This window comes from Xenopus tropicalis, chromosome 2, assembly GCF_000004195.4.
Source record: "Xenopus tropicalis strain Nigerian chromosome 2, UCB_Xtro_10.0, whole genome shotgun sequence".
NCBI lineage: Eukaryota > Metazoa > Chordata > Amphibia > Anura > Pipidae > Xenopus > Xenopus tropicalis.
The window spans coordinates 54,304,703-54,328,687 of NC_030678.2; the positions used below are offsets into that span (position 1 = coordinate 54,304,703).

The following is a 23,985-nucleotide window of genomic DNA, read 5'->3' on the forward strand; positions in this document are numbered from 1 at the left end:
ATTGACGTCCCATCGAAATAAACAGAAAATTGTTTTATTTTTCAGTATCTTCCATGGTATGCCAGCATAATGCCAGTCTTTCTGGACAGCTTTGAAGGTTTTGTGGTGCTAGTAAGACACTGTGTGCCCATCATACATCCTGAAGGAATTTCTTATAAGACCCCAATTCATTTATTTGTTTTAGGGGCCTACGAAAGAGATACACTAACAATACAGAAATGGATCCTAGTATTTTTTTGTGAATATGACCTTAGGTTATATTCTGCCCTGGGTCTGTTAATGATGAATAATCCCAATAGATGTGCTAGCCCTAAGCCCTATATAAATAAATGATATAAATGAAATAAAAATATTTATCACTTTATTAAAAAGTATCTCCCCTACTCTCCTTCTGTGGTACACAGTTCCATTAATATCAGTCCCCGTTCTCTCAACATATTGGTTTTCCTCTCATGAACCAGTTGTTTTTATAAAACTCCTTTCACATCACGCAATCTCAGCACAAATCTTACAATTACTTGCTGCTAAGCTGTCTTCTGCTGCCAGCAGCTGGGATACATGGGCTGCTTTGATCCCTGGTGCCTTTTTTAGTAAAAATATATAGGAATTGTCACAGATTTCTTCCCAGTGAATAAAATAGGAAGCCAGCGAGAGTATCACTGACAGTTATCACGGGTCAAAAACCTATGTGCAGTCCCTGCTGCCATCTGTCCCTGGTGTTTCATCAGCAGCATAAATTATATGCCCCAGTGTGCCATTGTATTATTATTATTATTTCTATTATTATTCATTTTTTTGCTGTCTAAGCTTAAAGTTTTAGGTGACAATCCACCATTGTCTTACACTGGCTGGCTTAGTGCAACTCCGTAAGTTTCCTCATACTAAAGAGAGATGCCTTTAGGAAATAGCAAAATAGGTATTTACCTTTAAGTTATCACAAGAGCACGGACACAATGATAAATTAGAGCTGACATATGGGAAAAAGAGATATTTACCTGTTTACTGTCCTAAATATGCTTGACTTAGCAGATTGCATTTGTAGAGAGCAAATAGAGATTGTACAGGCTTAACTGAACTCAATTTGAAGTACAGTTCATTCAACAATTACTTTCTATACATACAATCAGTTTTCATTTTTGAATGCATTGTAAAATATATTTAGGACTATTTTCTATGTGATTGTACAGGATACTTTTTCTTATGAAAAATTCAGTGGACAATATAGAAGTATAGCTGGATAAGTGTTATACTTCAGGATGTACAAGTGGAGGTATGCAAGATAAATGTGGCTTTCCATGATAGTGCTCTATTCCAGGGGCAAGCTGTGAAGAGAAATGGAGTGTAGAGGCCTGCGGCAACTTGGAAATAGCAGAACACAGTGTGCAAAGTGCAAAAAGTGGCACTTGCACTTTGCACGCTGCATTCTTAGATGTTACTGATCCCTAGTGATTTTTTAATGGGAGGCAAGCTGTGAAATTTCCATCCATTAATCAACATGATACATTTCCTATAATGCCTTTCCCACTGCATGCCTCATTTATGAATGGATGGGACACATGGTGAAAAGTGTAATTTTTGGATGCAAGTCTCATACCCACAAGGCAGCATTTTCCTCAGAATTCTCAGTATTCCATTGTAATTAGTGATGAGAGAATATGTCCTGTTTCGCCGAAAAATTTGCAAAACTGCTGAAAAATCCACAAAAGAGCTAAAAATGTAAGGAATGCAGCTACTGCATAACTTTTTTGATGCTCCAAAATTTTCAATGTGGTAACATTTTGCGGCAGTTTCACAGAACAATTTGCCAATGGCAAAATGTGGAATTTTGCAGCAAATCCATGTCTGCAGATAAAATTCACTTATCACTAATTGTAATTCAAGCACATGCTGAGTTGCGACCAGCATGATTCACACAATGCACCAGTAAGGATGCAAATTAGTGGCTGATTGGAAAATCACTTACAATACGAGTCAAATGAAAAATGCCTCATTTGACATTAGCCTAAGAGGATCTAAACTCTTTACACAGTATTTACTGAACTACTTCTAAAAATGACAAGTCATCATGGGTTAAAGCAAGCTTGGAGCTATAGTCCAAAAACATTAAGGTTGTATTCATAATGACATATTGCTTTATATTCTCCAGCAGCTCCATTAAAGGGGACATAAACACACAAGTAAAGTGCCTCACTGCCCAAAACCTAGCTACAAGAGGATTTACCATTGAGAACTCTGCTTTCCAGCACTATGTCAGTCATATTGTTTTTATCTAACAAACAGTGCATTTTCGGATTCTCGATATTACACTGTAATCAGATATACTGTAAGAAGAGTAGATATAGTAAGTGTTAAGTCACCTGTACTAAAAATGTTTAATTCTTTCAGCTCCAATTATAAGAATGATGCCATGATGTTGCTGGACTAGAGCTTGTGCGACACTTAAACCAATGTTAATATGTTGGTGTATTCTGAGACTTGTAGTAGAAAAGTTTGAGTAATGTTTGGTTGGGCAACATTCCATTTAAACAACTCAGAAGAAGTATTTCCTCCCTTTTGATGTTTGATTACTCTGTAGTATCCTGAAGCTAAATTTACACAAATATCTCTGTATGTAAGGTAACAGCAAATGTTATGAGTGACATAGTGCTTGTAAGCAGCATTCTCAGTGGTGGATTTTGTTGAATCTGTAATTAAGTTTTTGGTCATCTTCTGGTTGTCTTCTTACCAGTTTTCTGACCTTAAGGGCAGTGGCACACGGGGAGATTAGTCGCCCCGTGAGAATTGCCTCTGCTAAAACACAGTTATCAGTAAATGATCAGCATTGTCTATTTTAGTAGCCACGACAAGTAGCTGCTACTAGTAGCTCCATGTGTCTTCACCCTTAGGGCAGTGGCACATATGTAGATTAGTCGCCCACGGGCGACTAATCTGCATAGACAGCAGTATAACGGGAGCGCATATGTGTGAAAAAAAACAAATAATAGTGCAATATTGTTTATAACAGATCTATAGAGATAAACACAAACACCAAATAGATGTGTAAAAAGGCTTTTTCACTTTGTGTGAATCACCCTGTGCAGTAGTACAAAATGCTCACCAGATGGAGATGGGTAGTTAGCCCAAAGTATATCCAAAGTCAGATTGCAGCCGTATCCTCAATGTGGGCACAAACAGGAGAAAAAACGGCAGATAGTGCAAGATCATTTATTACATAAAATTTCTAAAATAAAATCTACTTACAAAATGTAGATAGTGTACAAGCTCTCAAATACTCTACGCGTTTCGCGTACTATCCGGTACGCTTCTTCAGGAGTTGCTAATCTGCATAGAATGTAGAATAGAATGTAAACCGTTGTTGGTATGGCATACGTGTCGCTACAATTTCCTGAAGTCACCCGAAGTTTCCCTGAGAGGCAACTTTAGGCGACTTCGGGAAATCATAGCGACGCGCATGCCATCCCACTGCCGATTTACATTCTTGCCAGTAGGATGGCATTGCAGGGGTAACAAAGATTTTTCACAGTGCGGCATGTGCCCCTGCAATCATGGCTACTAAAATAGACAAGTAGAGAAAATCCAGAAAAGGTGGAGCACCACGTGGTGAAAAATAAAATCAGTCTTTATTCAGTCATATTAAAACGGCACATGTATAGCATCAGGACTTACGCTTAACGCGTTTCGTGACCTCACTTCATCAGAAGCTTCTAAGCTACTAAAATAGACAATGCTGATCATTTACTGATGACTGTGTGTATTAGCAGAGGCAATTCTTAGTATTGTCAGGGTATTTTCTGGCATTTAGTAGCCATGAAAAAGTAGCCATTATTAGATTCTCTGTGTGTCTTCACCCTAATACAGGTTAGGCTTTAAACATTTTTATACATGTTAAGCTCTGTTTTTGTTTCTGTAATTGTATTTATTTGGAACACTGTAATTATTCAGTGTATTTCTTTACCTATTGTGAGCATTTTCAATACACTGGGAGCATCACCAAGTAGGGATTTTTGATTAGCTTCTCACCTTTCGATTGTTTGTGGCCTCTGTCATGTCATTTTCAGCGGGTGAGCAAATCATTAAAGGAAGACAGATAAAAATCAAATAACAATCTATAAACCAATGGCAAGTGATGAACAGACAGCACTGTTTACTAATTACAATTTAATTACCTTAACGCATGATCTCACTTTCCTTTTCATTGTGTCCTACCTCATAACACAATACTTTGTTTTGTCATTGTCTCACACTTTCTGGCTACAACTATGACAGAACACCTGTTGTCATTCCTTCCGTCATAAGTTTTCCTAGCAACCTTCCGGAACACCTACCCCCATATGTAATAAAAGGCATTAAACTTCCTCAGGGGCAGTAACCTAAAGCAACCAATAAGACATTTTCTTTTAAACAGGTGACCAGTAAATTCTTATTCTGGCTGCTATGGGTTCCCGCTCCTGGGAAAATAAATACATTTCAGATAAACAAACTCATAACCTAACTGATTTGCTTTCTGACCTGCTTAATCTGTTCATGATGATCAGTAGAGTCATTATTCAATAAACAATTTTATATATGGCGGACAGGGAGGCAGTCACAAGGGATGTAACGTATCCCAAATTAAAACGCTAAGTGGGCGACATTAGGAAGGGATTAATAAAGTGATCCACAGATTTCCCTCAAAGGTACTTAGCTGGCCTTTTCTTTTGATTGAATTTCTGCTTAACATAGCTGGATTTCCTGTTTTAATAATACAGATGTCCTCCACCACTCACAGGGATTAAGTGACGGGAAGGCAAGAAGCAGCATGTGACTTAAATGGCAGATCCACCTTCTTCCCTTCCTGTTCGGTCTTGCAGGGATAACATAGTCTTCTAAAGTGATCCAGAACTTGCATCTCTCTGCAATGAATTATTGCTTTTATTGCATGTGCACAGCTAATACACGGATGGGATGTTTTCCTTGCTGAGGGAACGCTTGCAAAGTAACCTGGTGCTCCCCACACTTATTGGATGCACAGAGGTTACAGTCAGTTAATAAATGAACAGATTTATCTGAGTGTTCCTTCTGCTTAGCGAGCGGCATTCTAATGCATTCCAGCTCTTCCAATTTCTAGGTTCTCTTGGCTGCATCTTAATAACATCCAATCCCTTGTGAATATGTTTACTGTGCTATGCTGATATCATGGCTAATTTGCAGGGATTGGCAAGGGATGCAAGAATATCACGCAATGCACGGGGTTCAGAATGAAGCTGCTTTTGACAAGCCATCTTTAATGGCTTTTATCATCAATTATTAAGAAATATTTCTAAAGCGTCAACATCTCACAGCACCTTACAATAATAATGGGTCATATATTGATAGTTTTTATTATTTATCTCCCTGTTATTCCCACCCCCATAAATCCTTACATTTGTGACTTGTGAATAAATGTATCTACATCATACTCAACGTTAAATTTAAAGGCAAACCTTTTGTTTAGTGAAAGAGCTGACGTTGCTTGATCTGGCAAAATGAAATAGCATCTCTAGCCCCTTATAGAGCATCATTTCATTTCAAAGTTAAAGGGCAATATATTTTATTGTCACAGACCTTACAAATAACTTGATTTTGCAGTCTAAAAAAAGAATGGATTGCACACGAGTGCTTTCCCAAACATGACCTAATTCATATAAAAAGGCCAGCAACAGATGTGTTTCACTAACAAAGCCAGTGGGATTAGCAGGCTTTTGTAAGGGAAAATGCCATAACTATCACTGTTCAAAGTTATACTGCAGATTTTGTATCAATAACTGGAACATTCCGAATGGGACCAAGTGAAAAATATTAGACTGTCGAGGTTGGGGTTGTTTCCTCTGGAAATGAGGCGCTTGCGAGGGGACATGATTACTCTGTACAAGTACATTAGAGGGGATTATAGGCAGATAGGGGGATGTTCTTTTTTCCCATAAAAATGATCAGCGCACCAGAGGTCACCCCTTTAGATTAGAGGAACGGAGCTTCCATTTGAAGCAGCGTAGGTGGTTTTTCACGGTGAGGGCAGTGAGGTTGTGGGAATGGCAGATTCTGTTAATGCCTTTAAGAGGGGCTTGGATGAGTCCTTGAACAAGCATAGTATCCAAGGCTATTGTGATACTAATATCTACCGTCAGTATTAATGTTTGTGTATACAGTTTATGTATGTGAGTGTATAGATATTGTGTGATGGGTTTAATTGGAAGGGTTTAACTTGATGGACTCATTTTTCAACCCTATGTAACTATGTAACTTTATTATAAGCCTTACACAGACTGGTTGTTCTGGATCACACCAGGAATACAGTGGCATCTGTTTTGTATATGGAGGATGACCCACCACAACTGAATGAGGTTCAATTTCAAAGGAAGAAAAACAATGGTGTATGAGTCTGGTCAGAATACATCAGTCAGTCTGGATGAAATTACTGTATGTCACACACAAAGAAGAGGTCAAAGCTGTCTCTTTCTATGTTTTGTGTTGCTATGTCCCAGTGTGCCCCAAGTGTGCCAGTTATATTGCTAGCACACTGCTTAATCCCAATATTTTACTTGTGAAACCACTTTCCAGGCTTTGTATCAGATAAAAAAACCTGCACTGGACTACAGAGTCAAAATAAGGGTGCAACTGGTCTGTAGGTGGGAAAATATCAAGCAAAATTAAAGCAAACATTGAATTCAGATTAAATTTCCCCATTTCATATCCCCCCCCCCACCAACATATAGATCATTTAAATATAAACAACCTCCAAAAGATGCACATTTTGCAGAGAATTACCTTCATTTAGACATGGAAAGGTTTGTATACCCGCAGGTAGCATCGAGCTGGGGTGTGTTGGGCCATGAGGGCTAGTGCCCACCTGTTTTTTCCCATCATCTCACCAGGCAAGCAAGAGGAAATGTGGTGCCTAGGGTGCCATATAGGATAGGTCTGCCATTGAGAGTCACAGTCAATTAAGCATAAAGACTATGTACAGAATAGCTAAGAACACATTAGAATTTAGCAGAGCATGTCTTACTCTTTGTCTGTCAGTGAGACAGTCAGAAACATGTTACAAACAAGGGGTGCATGATGGTGCATCAATAATTAATGGAAACCAGGTACTGTTAGGATTTTATTGTGAAAACAAAAGCAAGGAAGCTCTTCATTCGGAGGCTGACAGGAGCATGAGGGAACAGGATCTTAACGCTAATATTGCCTATTAACTATACAACACTCTTTCAGTCCTGTTTGTATAGGGAATGTCTGTTTCTCTACCCTTCTTCATCAAAATTTTCCTACATAATAATTTTGTTGCTGATATATTGATATGTTTATAGTTATGTTTTATAAGTATATATTTATACATAATTATATATAATTATACATATACTATTTAGAATACCCAGTTGCATTTTACTATTTCAATCAAATTTTCATTCCAGCATCAGCAACTTATTCCCTCACCGTGGGCACCGTTGTGTCATGTATTATTAATATATACTATTTCTATTTCAAAGCAAACCATTTTGCCCTGTCTTAGAAAACATGCTTTTTCCATTCTTCCCGAGTTGCAAGGCCATTTGTGACCTCGCTCCCAGTGAATGAAATCTGGAAACATAGAAGTGCTGACAAGCTGATAATTCAGTGTTAATGCTTAGATTGTACAATCTATATCATGGAAAGAGAGAAAGCACTAGCACTTATTTACAGTATGATCTATGCCAGTGGTTCTCAACCTTCCTAATGCCGCGACCATTTAATGCAGTTCCTCATGTTGTGGTGACCCCCAACCATAGAGGAGCAGTGTCTCGGTTCCTAAGACCATCAGAAATATGTGTTTTCTGATGGTCTTCTGTGGCCCCTGTGAAAGAGCCATTTGACCCCAAAGGGGTCCTGACCCACCGGTTGAGAACCATTGATATATGTAAAGCAAAGCTGAAAAAACAGGTGCAGATTTGTACCCTTAAAATCACTTTATACAGCAATATGCAACCATCTATAGTAGCACCATGGAAATAAGGAGTTTAAGGCTGAAATGGTGATTTCAGGAGAAGTTTAGAACTTCTAAGGTTGAGCAAATGTTTTGGCCTAATACAGATTCACAACAAAATTCACAGTTTCACGAGCAGTAAAAATTTTCATGAATCTGCGCTAGAATTTCACCCTGTGTTTTGGTTCACTGGAATAGAATTTTCATTGTCTTGACTTCAATGCATTTGGCATGAGAAATAACATGAAAAAAATGCTTATTGGTTCCAATGCAATTGGCACAAAAAAAAGTGAGGAAAAAATGCAGGAAAAACACTTATTGACTTTCAAGTGGGAAAAAATGTGAGAAAAATGTCCATTGATTTCAATGCATTTAGCATGAGAAATTGACTCCAATGCAATGTAGAAGGGAAAATCTCATACTATTCCTAAAAGCACCAGTACTGAAACTCCTTATTGTCAAACTGAAAAGTGCAACTACTGTCACTTTTGGGTATTTCCTAATTCAAGTTGTTGGCAGATGACAGGGGGGCAATTTCAGATCTATTTCAGCCACCTCCATGTGCCATTGGCTTAAAGCATTGTACATTACTGCAGGAAATCCTTTGGTGTGAGAGTATGCAATTTTCAAAAGTTTCTTGCCGAACTTGCCGTTTTTTAGCATAAGTGGTTTATGGTCCTTCCTCTTAGCAACTTTGACTTATCCTAATAACCTTTTTCTTTGACTTGACATATTCTATATTTACTTATAATTGTGTGAGTCATAGAGGATTTCAGTGGGCAACAAAATGATATCTTAGTCAAAGCAGCCTTGTTATAGATTTGACACATTATTAGCGCACATGATATGAAGGAGCTTTCTTTTATGATTCACCATGAGTCAATATGAAGCTTTAAAAAATATGAAGCAGTGGATAAGAATTGTGAGTAGCTTTCAGGAATGAAACACATGCAAAATGACAAAATATCGACAGAAATCTGGACATACAAAAAAATAAGTATTTAAAAAAATAATACGCATTTAATGAAATACTGTTAACGCTTAATAGGAAAAAAACATAGTAAAGAGGACCATAGAAGATGCTGTGGGGCCCATTTACTAGTGTTCATATTTTTTTTTTCACGATTTGTGTTTTTTTGTACTAAAACATGATTTATTTTTTTTTGTCTAAAAAAACTGCTGTTGAGGTCATGTAAAAGTCAATGGGAGTTGTCCTAGGCAAACTGTAACAAACTTTATTTCATTTGTGGTGTAAGAGGTTTTCATGGTCATAAAAAAAACACATAGGGGCAGATTTATAATAGTATGAGTTCAGAGCTCAATACCAAGGGGTCCATTCATGAAACCACAAATTTTTTTTTTCAGAAAAAATTGTATTTTTTCTAATTTATAGAACTTTTCATAATGACCACGATAATATTGTTAAAATTCCACAACTTTTTTGTGGTTTTTGTTAACTTCAACGAAAAAGTCGTAATTTTCGTAATTTCCGACCCTTTCGGAATTCATTCAAGTTTTGGTATTGTGACTTTCCTTGGGCCAGGTTGGAGCTGCAGAGTGCCATTGAGTCCTGTGGAAGGCTTCCAAAATGATGCATTGAAGTTAGAAAGGTTTTCATGCCGTTTCGAATGTTCAGATATGAAAATGTTGTGACTTTCGGAACGCAACCATGATATTTTCATACGACCGAGAAAAGAATATTCGTGACATTTTCGACATCAGAAATTAACGTGGTTACTCAGTCATGCTTTTAACCACCCAAAAATTGTGGTTTAATGAATGGGGCCCCTAAATACTCACCAAAGTTATATTGATTCCCATGGGATTTTTAAGAAGCATATTTATCAATTTGATAAATCTGCCCCATAAAATTTGCGGTTTTTGTGTCCTTTTCTTTTCCCCTTCTCATTTGAATTCATAATTTTTCAATTTGGATCTTTTAATAAATGACTAGACATTGGTGTTTGTAGTGGAAATGATATTGGAAATGAGTTTATTCATGGTTTCATAAACCTTTAAAACCACAAAAATCAGAATGTTGATAAATATGCCTCCACTTGTCACCATTTCAGGGTATGAGTGTATTAAGATTATCATTCAGTGCGAGGAAAGGAGTCTGAGCAGTCTCTAATCCAGGACAGAAATTGGATTGTTAGCTTGTTACATAATACAACATTTTTTCCAAATGCTAATTACGTAGGCTGTAGATAAGAAGATCCTGTAAAAGCTGGGTTTTCTTGGAAGTTTTTAAATTATGCAGATTTAGAAGATGAGCTCTCTGAAGGTCATCTCCAGCATATGACTTACATAGTGAATGTAACAAAATATGGCTTTGAAGGGTAGATAAACTCAAGAGGCAGATGAAATAATTAAAGAAAGGTTGCTCTCATATTAAAAAAAGGTTAATTTACCAATAGTAAGATTAATAATATACTTTTATTGGCCTTGAAGTTCTCTGGTTTGATGGTCTCTGGCAGCTAAAGAAAAGAATAGGCATATTATAGAGAACATTTTAATGTATTCCTGAGTTAACTGCTGTAATCCAACATGCCCCAGGGTAATTTTGTTTTATCGTATTGGGTCAAGTCAGGGCCAGCTGTTTTCTACGAGTCTTACAGACTTTACATTCTATGCTATTCCTTCCCGTAGATTGCAAAAAGGCTACTTAATAAGAAGCCATGAATACGACTGCCTATGTTGCTATTTGGATAGCCATATTTATATATTAGTGCAATTAGTTTCAGGTATTACATTGTATTAAGCACATTTACATTTAAGACACTGTGTTCCTTTTTAGTCCCATAAAACAAACAGGAAACTCTATCTGCTATTGCTTGCAGGTACAGAATTGTATAATGAAATTGAATATGTCTACAACACACCAAGGTGGAAATATACAACATTTTTTGTCCTGATAGAAAAACTCTTCAAGATCCTACTCAAAATTACATTTTAAGGCCAACATTTTGTTCAGTTAATGAGACCAACTGAACCAATAACACTTGATGAACAGGCCCTACTAAACACATGGGTGCTCTCCAACACTCTCATAAAATACATGGATTGGCTTTATCTGATCCTGTGGACTTTTTTCTTCAATGATTTTGTGTTGAACAGATGTTGTAGCGTAATTAAGCAGGTTAGAGAAACCAGAAAGAGGGTTAGAGAAACGAGAGTAGAGCTGACAATAGGTGCAATGGCATGAGCTCAGTTAGTCTTATGTAGAAAAGGTGCATGAACACTATCTAAGCTTCCATGAATAAATTTTTTTTCACATAAGACCCAGAATCCATTACTTCACAATGGAACAAGGTTTGAGAGGTATTGGAGATTAAATGAAGGTTGGTGGTCCCTGCAGCACAGGCAGACTATCATGGATTACTTTCAGTCTGTGGAATCATGTCTGTGTCAAACAAAAAATAAAATACATTTATATTTATACAGTATCTAGTTCAGATAATGTTTATGTACCATTTCTCCATAGACCAAAAACAATAAGCTTATGGCAAAAAGAGGGGTATATTTTCCCTTTATTGTCTGCTTAGCAGATATTTAGATATCAGTTCCAAAGTTTTCTTATTGTATAGCTTGCAATATGTATTAAAATGAATGGTATTTAACTTGTATAAACTGTGCTTATACTGTACTGTACTTACTGATACTTGCTTTGTACTTATACTGTGAATACAAAAGGCAGCTGCTATACTGCTAACTGTTAGGAGATAAAAAAACATGCTAGATTTACATATGAAACTGCAGTTTACATTTTTATTACATTATTTAAATTGACATAATAATAATAATAATCATTTTGAAACTGAAGAGAAATGCTCCAAAATTGCCTTTTCCAGGATGCCTTTACTTCTTCCAATGCATGTTTATATTGTTTAATTAAAGAGAAGCAGCCATTGCCCCCAAATATTTCATACTCATACCATAATCATGAGAGAGTTTTTATTTTCCCCTATGGTTTTGAGACAGTGGAACAGATAAACATTGAATACTAGGCTTGCCATCTTTTTTTTTTTCTTCAAACCTTGACTCTTTTCTCACAGCCATTCTTTTCTCCCCCTTTCCCTCTATCTCTCTCTACTGTGCCTGATGTTGTCCCATGTCTTTCCCCATCTCTTTTCTGTCAATGTGACTTCCTGCCTTTCTGTAGACCTGTCCGTCAGCCTCCTTGCAGTGATAGTTATTGTGTGTGGGCTGGCCCTGGTGGCAGTTTTTCTCTTTCTCTTTTGGAAGCTGTGGTGGGTGCCCTGGAGAAACAAGGCAGTGCCTTCTAATCCCGCTGAAAAGCAGAACGCCTCTTCTGTAACTGGAATCAACTGTGATAAAGAAGCCATGGCGGATAAGCTGAAAGATGCCAGCAACTTGGGATTTCTGGAAGCAGCAGTTAAAATTAGTCATACATCTCCAGATATACCAGCTGAGGTCCAGATGTCTATGAAAGAACATCTCATGCGCCGGACAAGGATACAGAGGCAAACAACTGAGCCTGCATCCTCCACCAGGTGAGATCTTTGGTGTTTCCTTTTCGGATTTGTATAATATCTGTTTTTAAGGAAATGAATTGTATTTTTTTCCTAGCCAAGTTATTTATGCTCTAGAGACTGGCCATGAATGCAAAAGCAAAGTCATCTTATATGTGAGGGTGAATTTTAAGGAAGAATATGTCAAATTGTAACTTTCTTAAGAGTTGTGGATTGCCAAATCAAGAATCCAGCTGAATAATTCAGAAAGGCATGTTTTTCTAGGGGTATTCTGTCAGAAACACCTACTCACTTCCCATTGGCTGCCACTATAAAATGAATGTGAATGAATATATATATATATATATATATATATATATATATATATATATATATAAAAGTGGCTCATTTAGCTCTATAGTAGCAAAACTAGCATTACTAGATTATAAAGCCACTTTAAATGTCAAGTAAAAGAATGTAAAAACAGCAATTCCCTAAATTCCATTCAAAATAACCGTGTTTAAAGACACATGTTGGCCCAGTGCAAAGGTCCCATTGGTAGAACCCAGCAGCAACCCCAGTCCTAAAAAATTTGTGGTAGTACTGTCTTAACTTTACTTTGTCCACACATTTGTTTAATCTGACAAACTAGAACATAGGAACCATTTATATTTTCAGTAAACCCCATGCAAATACATTTTGGGAGCAAAGCCTTAACAAAGAATTGGGCTAAAAGCACACCAGCAAAAGCTCCTATCTTACAGACCTCAAAATGTTGCACTGGTCCAGTCCATACTTCATGCATTAATATCATTTTATTTAAACAACACAGTTATGAGATATGTTATCTAGAAATGCCATATCAAGAAAGCTTCAGATTATGGAAGGCCATTTCTTGTAGACTCCATTTTAATACCTTGTATCTGATCCCTGAATATATCTGAAGATATTGTGTCATTACAATATACACGATAGCAAGACCAACAATTACAGTCACAAAATAAACAGAGTTGTTATAAAAAGTTGCCCACAACAGGATCAGCTTCTTCTATTACATTGACCTGGTCGGTGTCACCTTGGCAACAGCCTGCTCTTGTATTAATAGTTTAGGGGATTTTTGGTAATGTTGTAGTGCTCTGTTTAGTAGAGGGCAGATTGGCCCAGATAGTAAAACTCACCCTAACCCGCTTGCCAGCCTTCACCAGCCCTCGCTGCAAGATGCTCACTAGATTTTTCTTTTCTGTATTTTTTCTTTAATAATTTAAGATTTTGTTTAAGGTCATCTTCTAGTGCCTTGTGTGTGCCTTTCATCTGATTCATTTGACTATGTTGGCCTATGGATATTTCAGATGTATGATTCATTACTATTACACAAAAATATAAAGCACTGCAAGAAAGTGAAACTTTTTTTTTCCTTTACATATTATTTCCAGCTTTTCTTATAAAAAAGTGACATGACAAATCCATAAGCACCTGTCTTTGCAGACACAAAATACATCACAAAAATGCGCTACAACAAAAAACAAACAACCTGATAGCTACTGTTAGGAGGAACTATTCCTGCCTTCTCTCTGCCCCAGCTTCTTTGTGACCTGCCAGTATCATGATCGTCACATTAATTTAGTTGCGTTGCAGGGAGAATATTGTACTAATAGAATGGTGAGAACTGTCACATAACATTAGGGGCTGTCACATTTCTCAGGTGACTCCATGTGGTAATATAATAATACGCCCAAATGAAAGTGACATATTCATGGCTCCAAGCTTCTCACACAGGATATTTTTATTTTCATGAGCATTGTAATTTAATGTCCCCTGCAATTTACTTACAACATGTCTCAGGTTTGCTTTAACACAGAAAATGAGCCATGGGAGTGTTCTATGCTTTTTGTATTCCCTAAAGGCATAAAATATACAATACATCTGTCAAAAATCTTACGAAAAATGTTTAAAAAATTCAAATATGCTGATTGTATAGTATATAAATGCTTTGTTGTGGAAGCTCTTATTTTACATACACAGGGCAGTATTGCAGCAGGGGCTGTCTGTTCCACATTACAAAAATATTCTTCTGATTATGTGGAATTAATTCTCATCAATTCCCATGCCCTGTTCAGTTCATGTAAGCATCTTCAACTTGTCCTTATATCTGTGCCATTAAAAAGGAGAGGAATGTAATGCAAACAAACCCCAAAGGGATTCCCAGACAATAAATTTATGTAAAATAAGCAAATAATACCCAATATCAAGTTGGACCCGGGTGTTCAAACCCCGGGTCTGACGCTATGGTTCAGAAAATCACACAATATGCATCGCTCAAACAGTATAAAAAACTGAGGAATCAGAGAATAGCTCACCACATGCCGATAGTGGTCCGGGTGCTCAAGGCCCCGAACCCGCAGCTGAAGGGGAAAATCTCCAAGGTTAGCATATGGAACGTAAAGCACTCCGGACACGTGAAGACTGCTAAAATCCAAAATGTATTTCTTCATGTTTAAAACAATGAACGCCTAACGCGTTTCGTGCCCTATTGAGGCACTTAATCATAGGCAAATGTTCAAGGTTACCAAAAGCTTTAAATAGAGTAAGTGTTATGACATAAGAGGAAGTGAGGTATATTAAAACTCCGCCCTCTTTCAACATTTAAAAAAACAGACATGAGAAATAAATCACAGACATGATTCCTTATAGCAGAATTCATATTGGTTCAAAAACCCATAAGGGTTAAAAATTCATTACGTATATACATAATATAAGGCAAATCAATTGCATGTAGATCAGTAATAAATATACAAATATACAACCATTCATTAATATCAATAAATATATATTTGGAAGAAAAAAGTCACTAGACACATATAAATGTATATGAAATTTGAGTGTATATGAAATTTCTCAGGTGACTCCATGTGGTAATATAATAATACGCCCAAATGAAAGTGACATATTCATGGCTCCAAGCTTCTCACACAGGATATTTTTATTTTCATGAGCATTGTAATTTAATGTCCCCTGCAATTTACTTACAACATGTCTCAGGTTTGCTTTAACACAGAAAATGAGCCATGGGAGTGTTCTATGCTTTTTGTATTCCCTAAAGGCATAAAATATACAATACATCTGTCAAAAATCTTACGAAAAATGTTTAAAAAATTCAAATATGCTGATTGTATAGTATATAAATGCTTTGTTGTGGAAGCTCTTATTTTACATACACAGGGCAGTATTGCAGCAGGGGCTGTCTGTTCCACATTACAAAAATATTCTTCTGATTATGTGGAATTAATTCTCATCAATTCCCATGCCCTGTTCAGTTCATGTAAGCATCTTCAACTTGTCCTTATATCTGTGCCAGTTCCTTGCTAAAATTAGAGTTTAATATAAACATATAATATAAACACATACCCAGGTGTGCTCAGCATGCAAAGATGTGCTCCTATTTTTGTTGCTGTCTGTAAGTATAACACAGATTTCAACATTTTTTAGAACTTTGTATTGAACATCAGGAAGCTTTTAATAATGGCAAAGGACATTCCCTTAGCAGCAAACCTGCAAAGTTGTCTTTGAGTAATGCAAAGGCTGATGTTACTTTCCCTCTCCCTATGATTAGGCAGAACTCTGGAATTGGATTTTGCCAATGATTTCCCCATAGAAATTAAAATAAGACCCCAAACCTAGCCTATTGTTACTATTATGGCAGATAAAGCCAGAATGCACCTTGCTTTTCACGTAATGTCAGTGAACCTTATTGTAAAGGAGTTTCAGTACACATTATCTGGAGCAGTATTACATTTATTCACCTAAATCTTACTGTTCTACTACATGCTGCAGTTCTGTACCAATATGTATTTTTTATCCCATTCATGGATTTCTGTTTAATATCTAAATGGCTGTGTGCTGTACTGCCATCTAATGGCTTCATTTGTAACAAGAATAAAAATAAAATCATTTCAACATAGTTTTGGTTGAGAGGTATTTTCTCTTAAAAGAGAAAATTTCTAGTGGAGTTTTAAAAATACAAATGAGAGAGCAAATTTATGACACAAGTGCAAGATTCTTGTGTAGTCTGCCATGTTTTTAATCCACTGTTACATGCCAGAATGCCAGAGCATGATATACCAATAAGGATGCTAAATTTGAGGCCCTATTTTAGTTGGGTTAGTGTGGGTGAAATGTGGGGTTTAGTGCCTATTGCCACTGTTGTTTGCACCTGATACAGCATGTGACACAAGCATACAGCAGCACGTACTGATGCAAATACCTTTGTGAATTGACAGAAGTCGTTTTTGTCCTTTTAGGGTGAAGACACATGGAGCTTCTAGTAGCAACTATTAGTCTACAAAAATACACAATGATTATAATTTACTGATAATTGTCTCTACATGTAGCCAAGGCAATTCTCAGTCTATGGCAGGGTATTTTCTGGAATTTCTGTTAGCCATGACAAGTAGCTGCTACTAAGCACTGTAGCTCTGTGATAATCACATTTAGCTACAGCCCTGGCATATATAAATACACAATAGGGGTCTCATTCATGACCAGAAGCACAGTTGCACTTGGTCACAGCCAGATGCACAAAAAGTCTGATTAATTAAAGGTACTTGTGTCAACATGTGCTTCTGTATAGTTCTGTATAGCTGTTTTCCTCTGTTCCAAATTTCAAACAGCTGTGAGATAGGGGAGCCCTAGAACTAGAGCCTCAAAACCAGTATTATCCCCAGGGGTTTTCCACAGTGGCTACCGTCAACTGACACAGCACAGTTGCATCTAAAGAATAGGGTGCACAGGACATTCTCATGATGACACAAACTGTGAAATTTCAGCACAACTGCATCAGTTTGCAGCAAATTACAACACAACAGCATTACTTTTGCTGCATTGGCCTGTGGGTAAAAACACATGGCAACTGCACTTGAATTTGCACTTAGATCACTATTATGCGGTCATAAACAACTCCTAATGAATCCATGCAAAGATTAAAAACAGTAATAGGCATGACTTCGCAGTGAATTTCTACATTTTGCCATTGTGGAGCAAAGATTCACCACGGAAAATTGCGCATGTCAAAAAAAATTGCTGCACATGTCATTTTTTTGAGATGCACGTCAGAAAGTTGTTGCGCTTGTCAAAAAATGGTGTGCGACACTTTTTTTGACCTGTGCACCAATATTTTAAAAAGCGTGTAATTTTTTCCCTTTCACAAATTTTTTGCCATTTTTTCAGTGAAACAAAACAGGAAGAAGCAGAATGTTTGATTTGAATGTTAAAGAATATTAGATTTCTATTGGGTTATGTGATAACACATCTGAAAACATCAAATTGGTTGCTATGGGTTGCTGCACCTTTTATTTCATTTTGGGGTTAATAATAGTTTTAGTGATACAGGAGTGATAGCTTAAACAATGCAATTACTCATATCATTACTAAATATTGTATTTCCCATTCATTTATTATAGGGCTGCCTGTACAGTAATTCTGAAATCCTAGAAAAAAAAACAGATGTCTAATACTTCAGAATTACAATACTATATACAATTAATTTAAGTCTTTAAAAAGGGAGATTGCAGATTAAGATCCATTCGGACTCTCATAAATTAAATCTTTAGTTTGCCTCCATCTGCTTGGTTATTTGTAGAACAAGTGTTTTCTATTGGTACCTTGAAAAATATTTATATTTGTAACATATTTTTAACATAAGCCCAATCAACATCTGTTATATAACATATCTACTATTTGCCAAAAAGCACTGTCATTGGTGTAAGGGCAACTTATAGTTGCCGACCCAGTTAACTCCCCTTTCCCATGTTAATATGTGTCTGTAGGGCAGCAGTTATAACCAAGCTATACTAAGGTATACTAAGGCACCCTCCTGGAATTATAATAATTTACTTACCCTTTACCATAATAGCTTATCCGTGTAAGTTCACACAGGCTGGTGCAGTTTTCTGGTATCAGGAGCACTGGCCCCAGGTATTAGGTAAGTTATTCCCCCCACCCCCAGTGCTTATAACTTTCCTCTTTAACAGAAGCCCAGTAATTCTTTACATTATGGACTTGCCTATAAACATACATACATTAGCAATGTAAAATTTGAAGCTGAGTGGCTTTTTGTTGTTGTCACATAATGAAGACAAAAGGTCCTTCTGGGAACAGCCAAGTTCACGTTCATTGCACAAAATGGCATTAACTGACATCTTCTTCTTCCTCACCTCACACTGCCCTTGTTTTACACTATAAACAATAACGCAAAAAAGGATTGGTATAAAATACCCGGAAGCTGTATACTTATTTACTAGAAAAACTTTTCAATATCCTACAGGGATATGCCCCTTGCACACCTTTCATAGGCTTTGCCTAATACTGCTAGGTTCACAGAATTTGAATCATCTCACAGATCAATTCCAATTGATTTACACTGTGGTTTGAAGGTTTGATTCTCATCGACCTGCAGTGGCACAATTCATGTTTTTTTAACTGAGTTTTATCAGTCTGGTATGCAGATGCCCTGACAGCAAATCTCCCCACTGTTACTCCTAGTACAGAATTCTACTGCTGGGTTAATAGTGGAAGTTGTGCAGGACTCAATGGTAATGCTTAACAGCTTATTTATTAGAGCTTCATCATGGCTAACGCTGAATGTACAGACATTTGCAAGCAGGAACTAACCATAGAGCGTAAGCAGCAGTCAGGCTAGAAAACGCATCCACTAATAGAGACGATATTGTTAAAAATTGCTTATATTTCTATGAAATCTATTGCTGGATTTTGAACAACCACACATACACTTCTATTCAGCATATGAGTATATTTCTGCAATGTGCCTACTGAATCTGATACATTATGGGCCCATTGTTTTCAAATAGTCACTTAAAAGAGAAGGAAAGGTAAAAACTAAGTAAGCTTTATTAGAAAGATCTATATAAATACAGCCATAAGCACTCACGGAAAAGCTGAGTCCTCTATCAAAAGAAACACAGGATTTCTTGTCTTCTTTTGTGTATACATGTACTTTGGTATCTGACTTCCTCTCTCAGAAAAATCCTTTATTCCTGGGCCTGAGTCTGCGCAGCTCTCTCCCTTCTCCTGCTCCCCCTCCCATAAGAATTTATAAGAATTCACTCTCCCTCCCATGTGTGATCTGAACTACCAACATCTAAAGCTGCAGCAGGAAGATACGGTGACCAAGCTAAAATGGCAGCTGATATCTTAAACAAACAGAGGCAGCTTCTAGGGCTCTTTACTCAGGTATAGTAAAGCTTTCTGCAGAACCAATATAGCATTCTAGCTTGCAGTAATGTGGCAAATCTATAGGCAGTAAGTTGCCAAAATGACTTTCCTTCTCCTTTAATGGTTGAAGTATTATAAAATAAAAAATAATCCCCACCCTTATTGCCAGAGAGCACTTTCTACATCATACTATTAGGTATTGTTAGGTGAACTATCCCTTTAAGGGAATTGTCATGCATATAAAAGAATCTGAAGTAAATATGTTTATAATTTACTTTCTTTCTTTAAAATGATCTGTTTTTTTTAAAAAAAGAGACTTACCACATTTTGGATATTTATAACAGTAGTTATAGACCTGCACACATATGCTTTAAAGTGCTGGTAAGAATGTACACAGAGTGCAGTTGTATAGGTTGTCTGGGGCTTATTAAACACTCTAGCATCTGACTAGAAAGCCCATTCTCTCACTGGAAAGTGCCAATTGAGAAGTGGTGGACTATTTCTCCTCAAAGTTGCAGCAGAGTGCTGTCAGTCATGCCGTGAATCTGAGGTACTCAGAGGGATTGTTATATGTGTGCTGTAATGCACAGAAAGGATCAGCTTGACCTACTATATAGTTTTGCAGCACAGCTTCTTTACTAAGGCAGTAAAAATGGAGCTTGAAGGTATCTTTATTTGGTTAGAATATGTAGAGGAACTGCAGCATGTTTTTATACAGCAGCCTTCAATCCTATCCCCTATAGGCGCTTTTACTTATGCGATCAGTGTGTTCTGCATTTGCTGCTTGTTCTCTCTCTAATGTTCTAGCAAGAAACTGACAGCAAGGTTCAGCATTCCGTTATTATGTGGCTGATAAGAAAACTGGGAGACATTGTTCTTTTTTATTTTGCATTATTTATGTTTGATATAAATTGCCTACAAGGCAACAGGATTTTTTAGCGAGAGCAGCTTATTTTGTGTTTTCCATTTACTGTGCTTAGAATATCAATTAATCCTGTAACTTGGTGCAGTGCCTCTTAAAACAACTACAGTGTACTGTAAAGCCATAAATTTAGGTTATACTAACCTCAGGCATATTACACTATGGATGCTTTTTCATAATAAAAGTAGTATGTGCCAATAGTACACTATGTTCTCTCTTTATAAAACATATACCTGTTGAATATCAGGAAAACTGTCCTGGGAATTTAGTTTACTTCTTTGTTTGTTGTTCTTAGGTGCTCGTAAGCTACAAAACAATCTTTCAATATTAATCTATCTACCAAATAATCTGTCTAATAAAAAAAAATCATATTACCATATAACTAATTAAAAGATTCCAACTGAAAATGTCATCTGTAATTCTTATGTCCATCAAAAAAAAATAGCATGCTCATGAGGACCTTTTAAACACAAATGTGCCTATTTACCATTGAGAAGGTCAGACTGACCCAAAGGGATAGATATTCTTGATGGACTGGAATTTATGCTCAATAGTTGTCACTTTATTAGGCATCCTGTTATATCTATTAATATGGTCTTTGCATCACCTGCACCCATCATTTCGTCTTTCTTGTATCTAAAATTCTTCTATCTGAAACTACTATATGCATAAATAGAAAGAACACACTTGCTTCTAAATAGTCAGTGTCCTACACACATCTTGCCTTTATTATTGGTGATAACTAATGTCACATTGCATCTCAATTTCAGGTATAATTCAGTAACAGTGACACAGCAGTTAGCATTGCTGCCTTGCATCGGGGCAGCTTTAAGGTACCAGTGGGCCCTGGGCAAAAAATTTTTATTGATCGTCCCTCACTGGCCAGTGTTCTTCCCATGACCTTTTGCATTTTTCTGGCTTCATTATAATATGGCAGGCAGTGAATAAATGGTCTGTGCATACATTCCCAGGTGTGCCAACCCAGAACAACAGTCATGGGAGCAAATAAATAGAGATGTAGCGAACCTCACAAAAAAAGTTTGCGAACCCGTTCGCGAACTTCTGCCAAAAAGTGTGAACTTTTGCGAACTTTGCGAACCCCAGACTTCAATGGGAAGGCGAACTTTGAAACCTAGAAAAGCCATTTATGGCCAGAAAACTGATTTTAAAGTTGTTTAAAGGGTGCCACGACCTGGACAGTGGCATGCCAGAGGGGGATCAAGGGCAAACATTTCTTTGAAAAATACGTTGTTGTAATCAGTAATCAGGACATAAAAGCAAATAAAAAGGACTATTGGGTTACAGCAGATGAGATCAGCAGGACAGCTGCCCACAGCAGCTACATACAGAGCAGTAGAAAGTAGATTACTAGTCAGCAAAGCTACCTAAACTGTCCCTCAAACCCCTGCACAGCTCTCTCCCTATGCTAACTCATTAAGCACACACAGACAGAATGTAAAATGGCTGCTGGGCTTCGGTTTATATATGGAAGGGAGTGGTCCGGGGGTGGTCAAGGAGGGAGAGCTGCCTGATTGGCTGCCATGTATCTGCTGGCTCTGAGAGGTCAAAATTTGGCTCCAGCTAAGGCGAACCCAAAATTGCGAACATCGCTAAAAGTTCGCGAACTTGCAAACACCCGATTTTCGTGTGAATTAGTTTGCCGGCGAACAGTTCGCTACATCTCTACAAATAAATGGGGATGCCACAAGAAATAAAAGTAAATAAATGTAAATAACCATGCTGTAGAGTTCTTCCTGTAAATTAAAATGAGGGGTCTGCTGCCTCTACAGCTTCTGTTAATGCAAGATTAAAAGATTGAAATTGCTGGTGGGCCCTCTGTCCTGCTGAGCCATGGATAAATGCCCCTTTTACCCATGCTGGGGTCCTAGGTTCAACCAGGTCCCCCCCCCCCCCACTTCAACAGTATAAAGGCTTCTGATAAAACTGACCATAGTGCTGAAGAACATGCCAACTCTCTATACATATCCATTTGGCTGGATTCCTATCTACAAACAAGTCTAGTCATATAATTTTGCCACAAACAGGTGTTTTATAGCATTAAATAATTTTTCAACCTTCTGTTCGTAATGCAAAATAAGTAATTATGTTCATTTTCATATTATTTTCAGACATACCTCCTTCAAAAGGCATTTAAACCGTCAGATGCACGTATGTAGTGTTGATTTTGGAACGGATACCTTGCAAGTAACAGAGCAACCAACCAGCATTGGTAGGATTAAACCTGAGCTGTACAAACAAAAATCAGTAGACTCTGAAGACATAAAGAAGGATGATGCTAAGACCTGTGGTAAAATCAATTTCACCCTAAAGTATGATTATGAAATTGAGACTTTAATAGTTCGAATACTTAAAGCCTTTGATCTTCCAGCCAAGGACTTTTGTGGAAGCTCTGATCCTTATGTGAAGATCTATCTTTTGCCTGATCGGAAGAGGAAATTTCAAACTAGAGTTCATAGAAAGACACTGAACCCAACATTTGATGAATCATTTCATTTCCCTGTCCCATATGATGATCTACCCAACAGAAAACTCCACCTCAGTGTCTTTGACTTTGATAGGTTTTCAAGGCATGACATGATAGGTGAAGTTATTTTAGAAAACCTTTTTGAGGAGTCAGACCTTTCAAGGGAATCTTCCATCTGGAAGGATATCCAGTATGCAACAACGGTAAGAAACCTTTTTCTAAATGTAATTTTAGAGAATATGTTACTTGACTGGGACGAACTAACACTTCTTATTTAGTAGCAAAATGGAAGTTATATGTAAGTTATAGGAGAAGGAAAGGTAAAAACTAAGTAAGCTTTATCAGAAAGGTCTATGTAAATACAGCCATAAGCACTCACAGTCCTCTATCAAAAGAAACACAGGATATCTTGTCTTCCTTTGTGTACACATTTACCATAGTATCTGACTTCCTCTCTCAGAAAAATTCTTCATTCCCGGGGTCGGATTCTGCGCAGCTCTCTTCTCTTTCCCTTCTCCTGCTTCCCCCTCCCATAAGAATTCATAAGAACTTACTCACCCTCCCATTCAGAATGTGTGATCTATGCTACCAACTGCTAGAGCTGCAGCAGGAAGCTACTAAAACTAAGCTAAAATGGCAGCTGCTGTCTTAAACAAACAGAGGGAGCTTCTAGGGCTGTTTATGCAAGTATGTTAAAGCTTTCTGCAGAATAAATATAGTGTTCTTGGTGGCACTAATGTGGCTAATCTATTGGCAGTAAAATGCCAAAATGACTTTCCTTCTCCTTTAAGATAATTAATCAAGTATATATATTTATAGAATTTAATTTTATTACCTAATAACCATAATTCTCACTGCAATTAGTTTCTAGCAGAAAAGAATTGTTTTAATGATGAATGCA

At 37.1% G+C, this 23,985-nt stretch overlaps 1 protein-coding gene across 1 annotated transcript in view; it reads left to right on the forward strand.

Annotated features, from left to right (window-relative positions):
- syt6 (synaptotagmin 6) overlaps nucleotides 1–23,985 on the forward strand; it is a 168,127-nt gene that overhangs the window by 103,304 nt on the left and 40,838 nt on the right. The window contains exons 2-3 of the mRNA XM_002935776.4: nucleotides 12,141–12,492; nucleotides 22,729–23,287. Of these exons, the coding sequence (XP_002935822.2) occupies nucleotides 12,141–12,492; nucleotides 22,729–23,287 (911 nt within the window). The remainder of the gene's footprint in view (nucleotides 1–12,140; nucleotides 12,493–22,728; nucleotides 23,288–23,985) is intronic.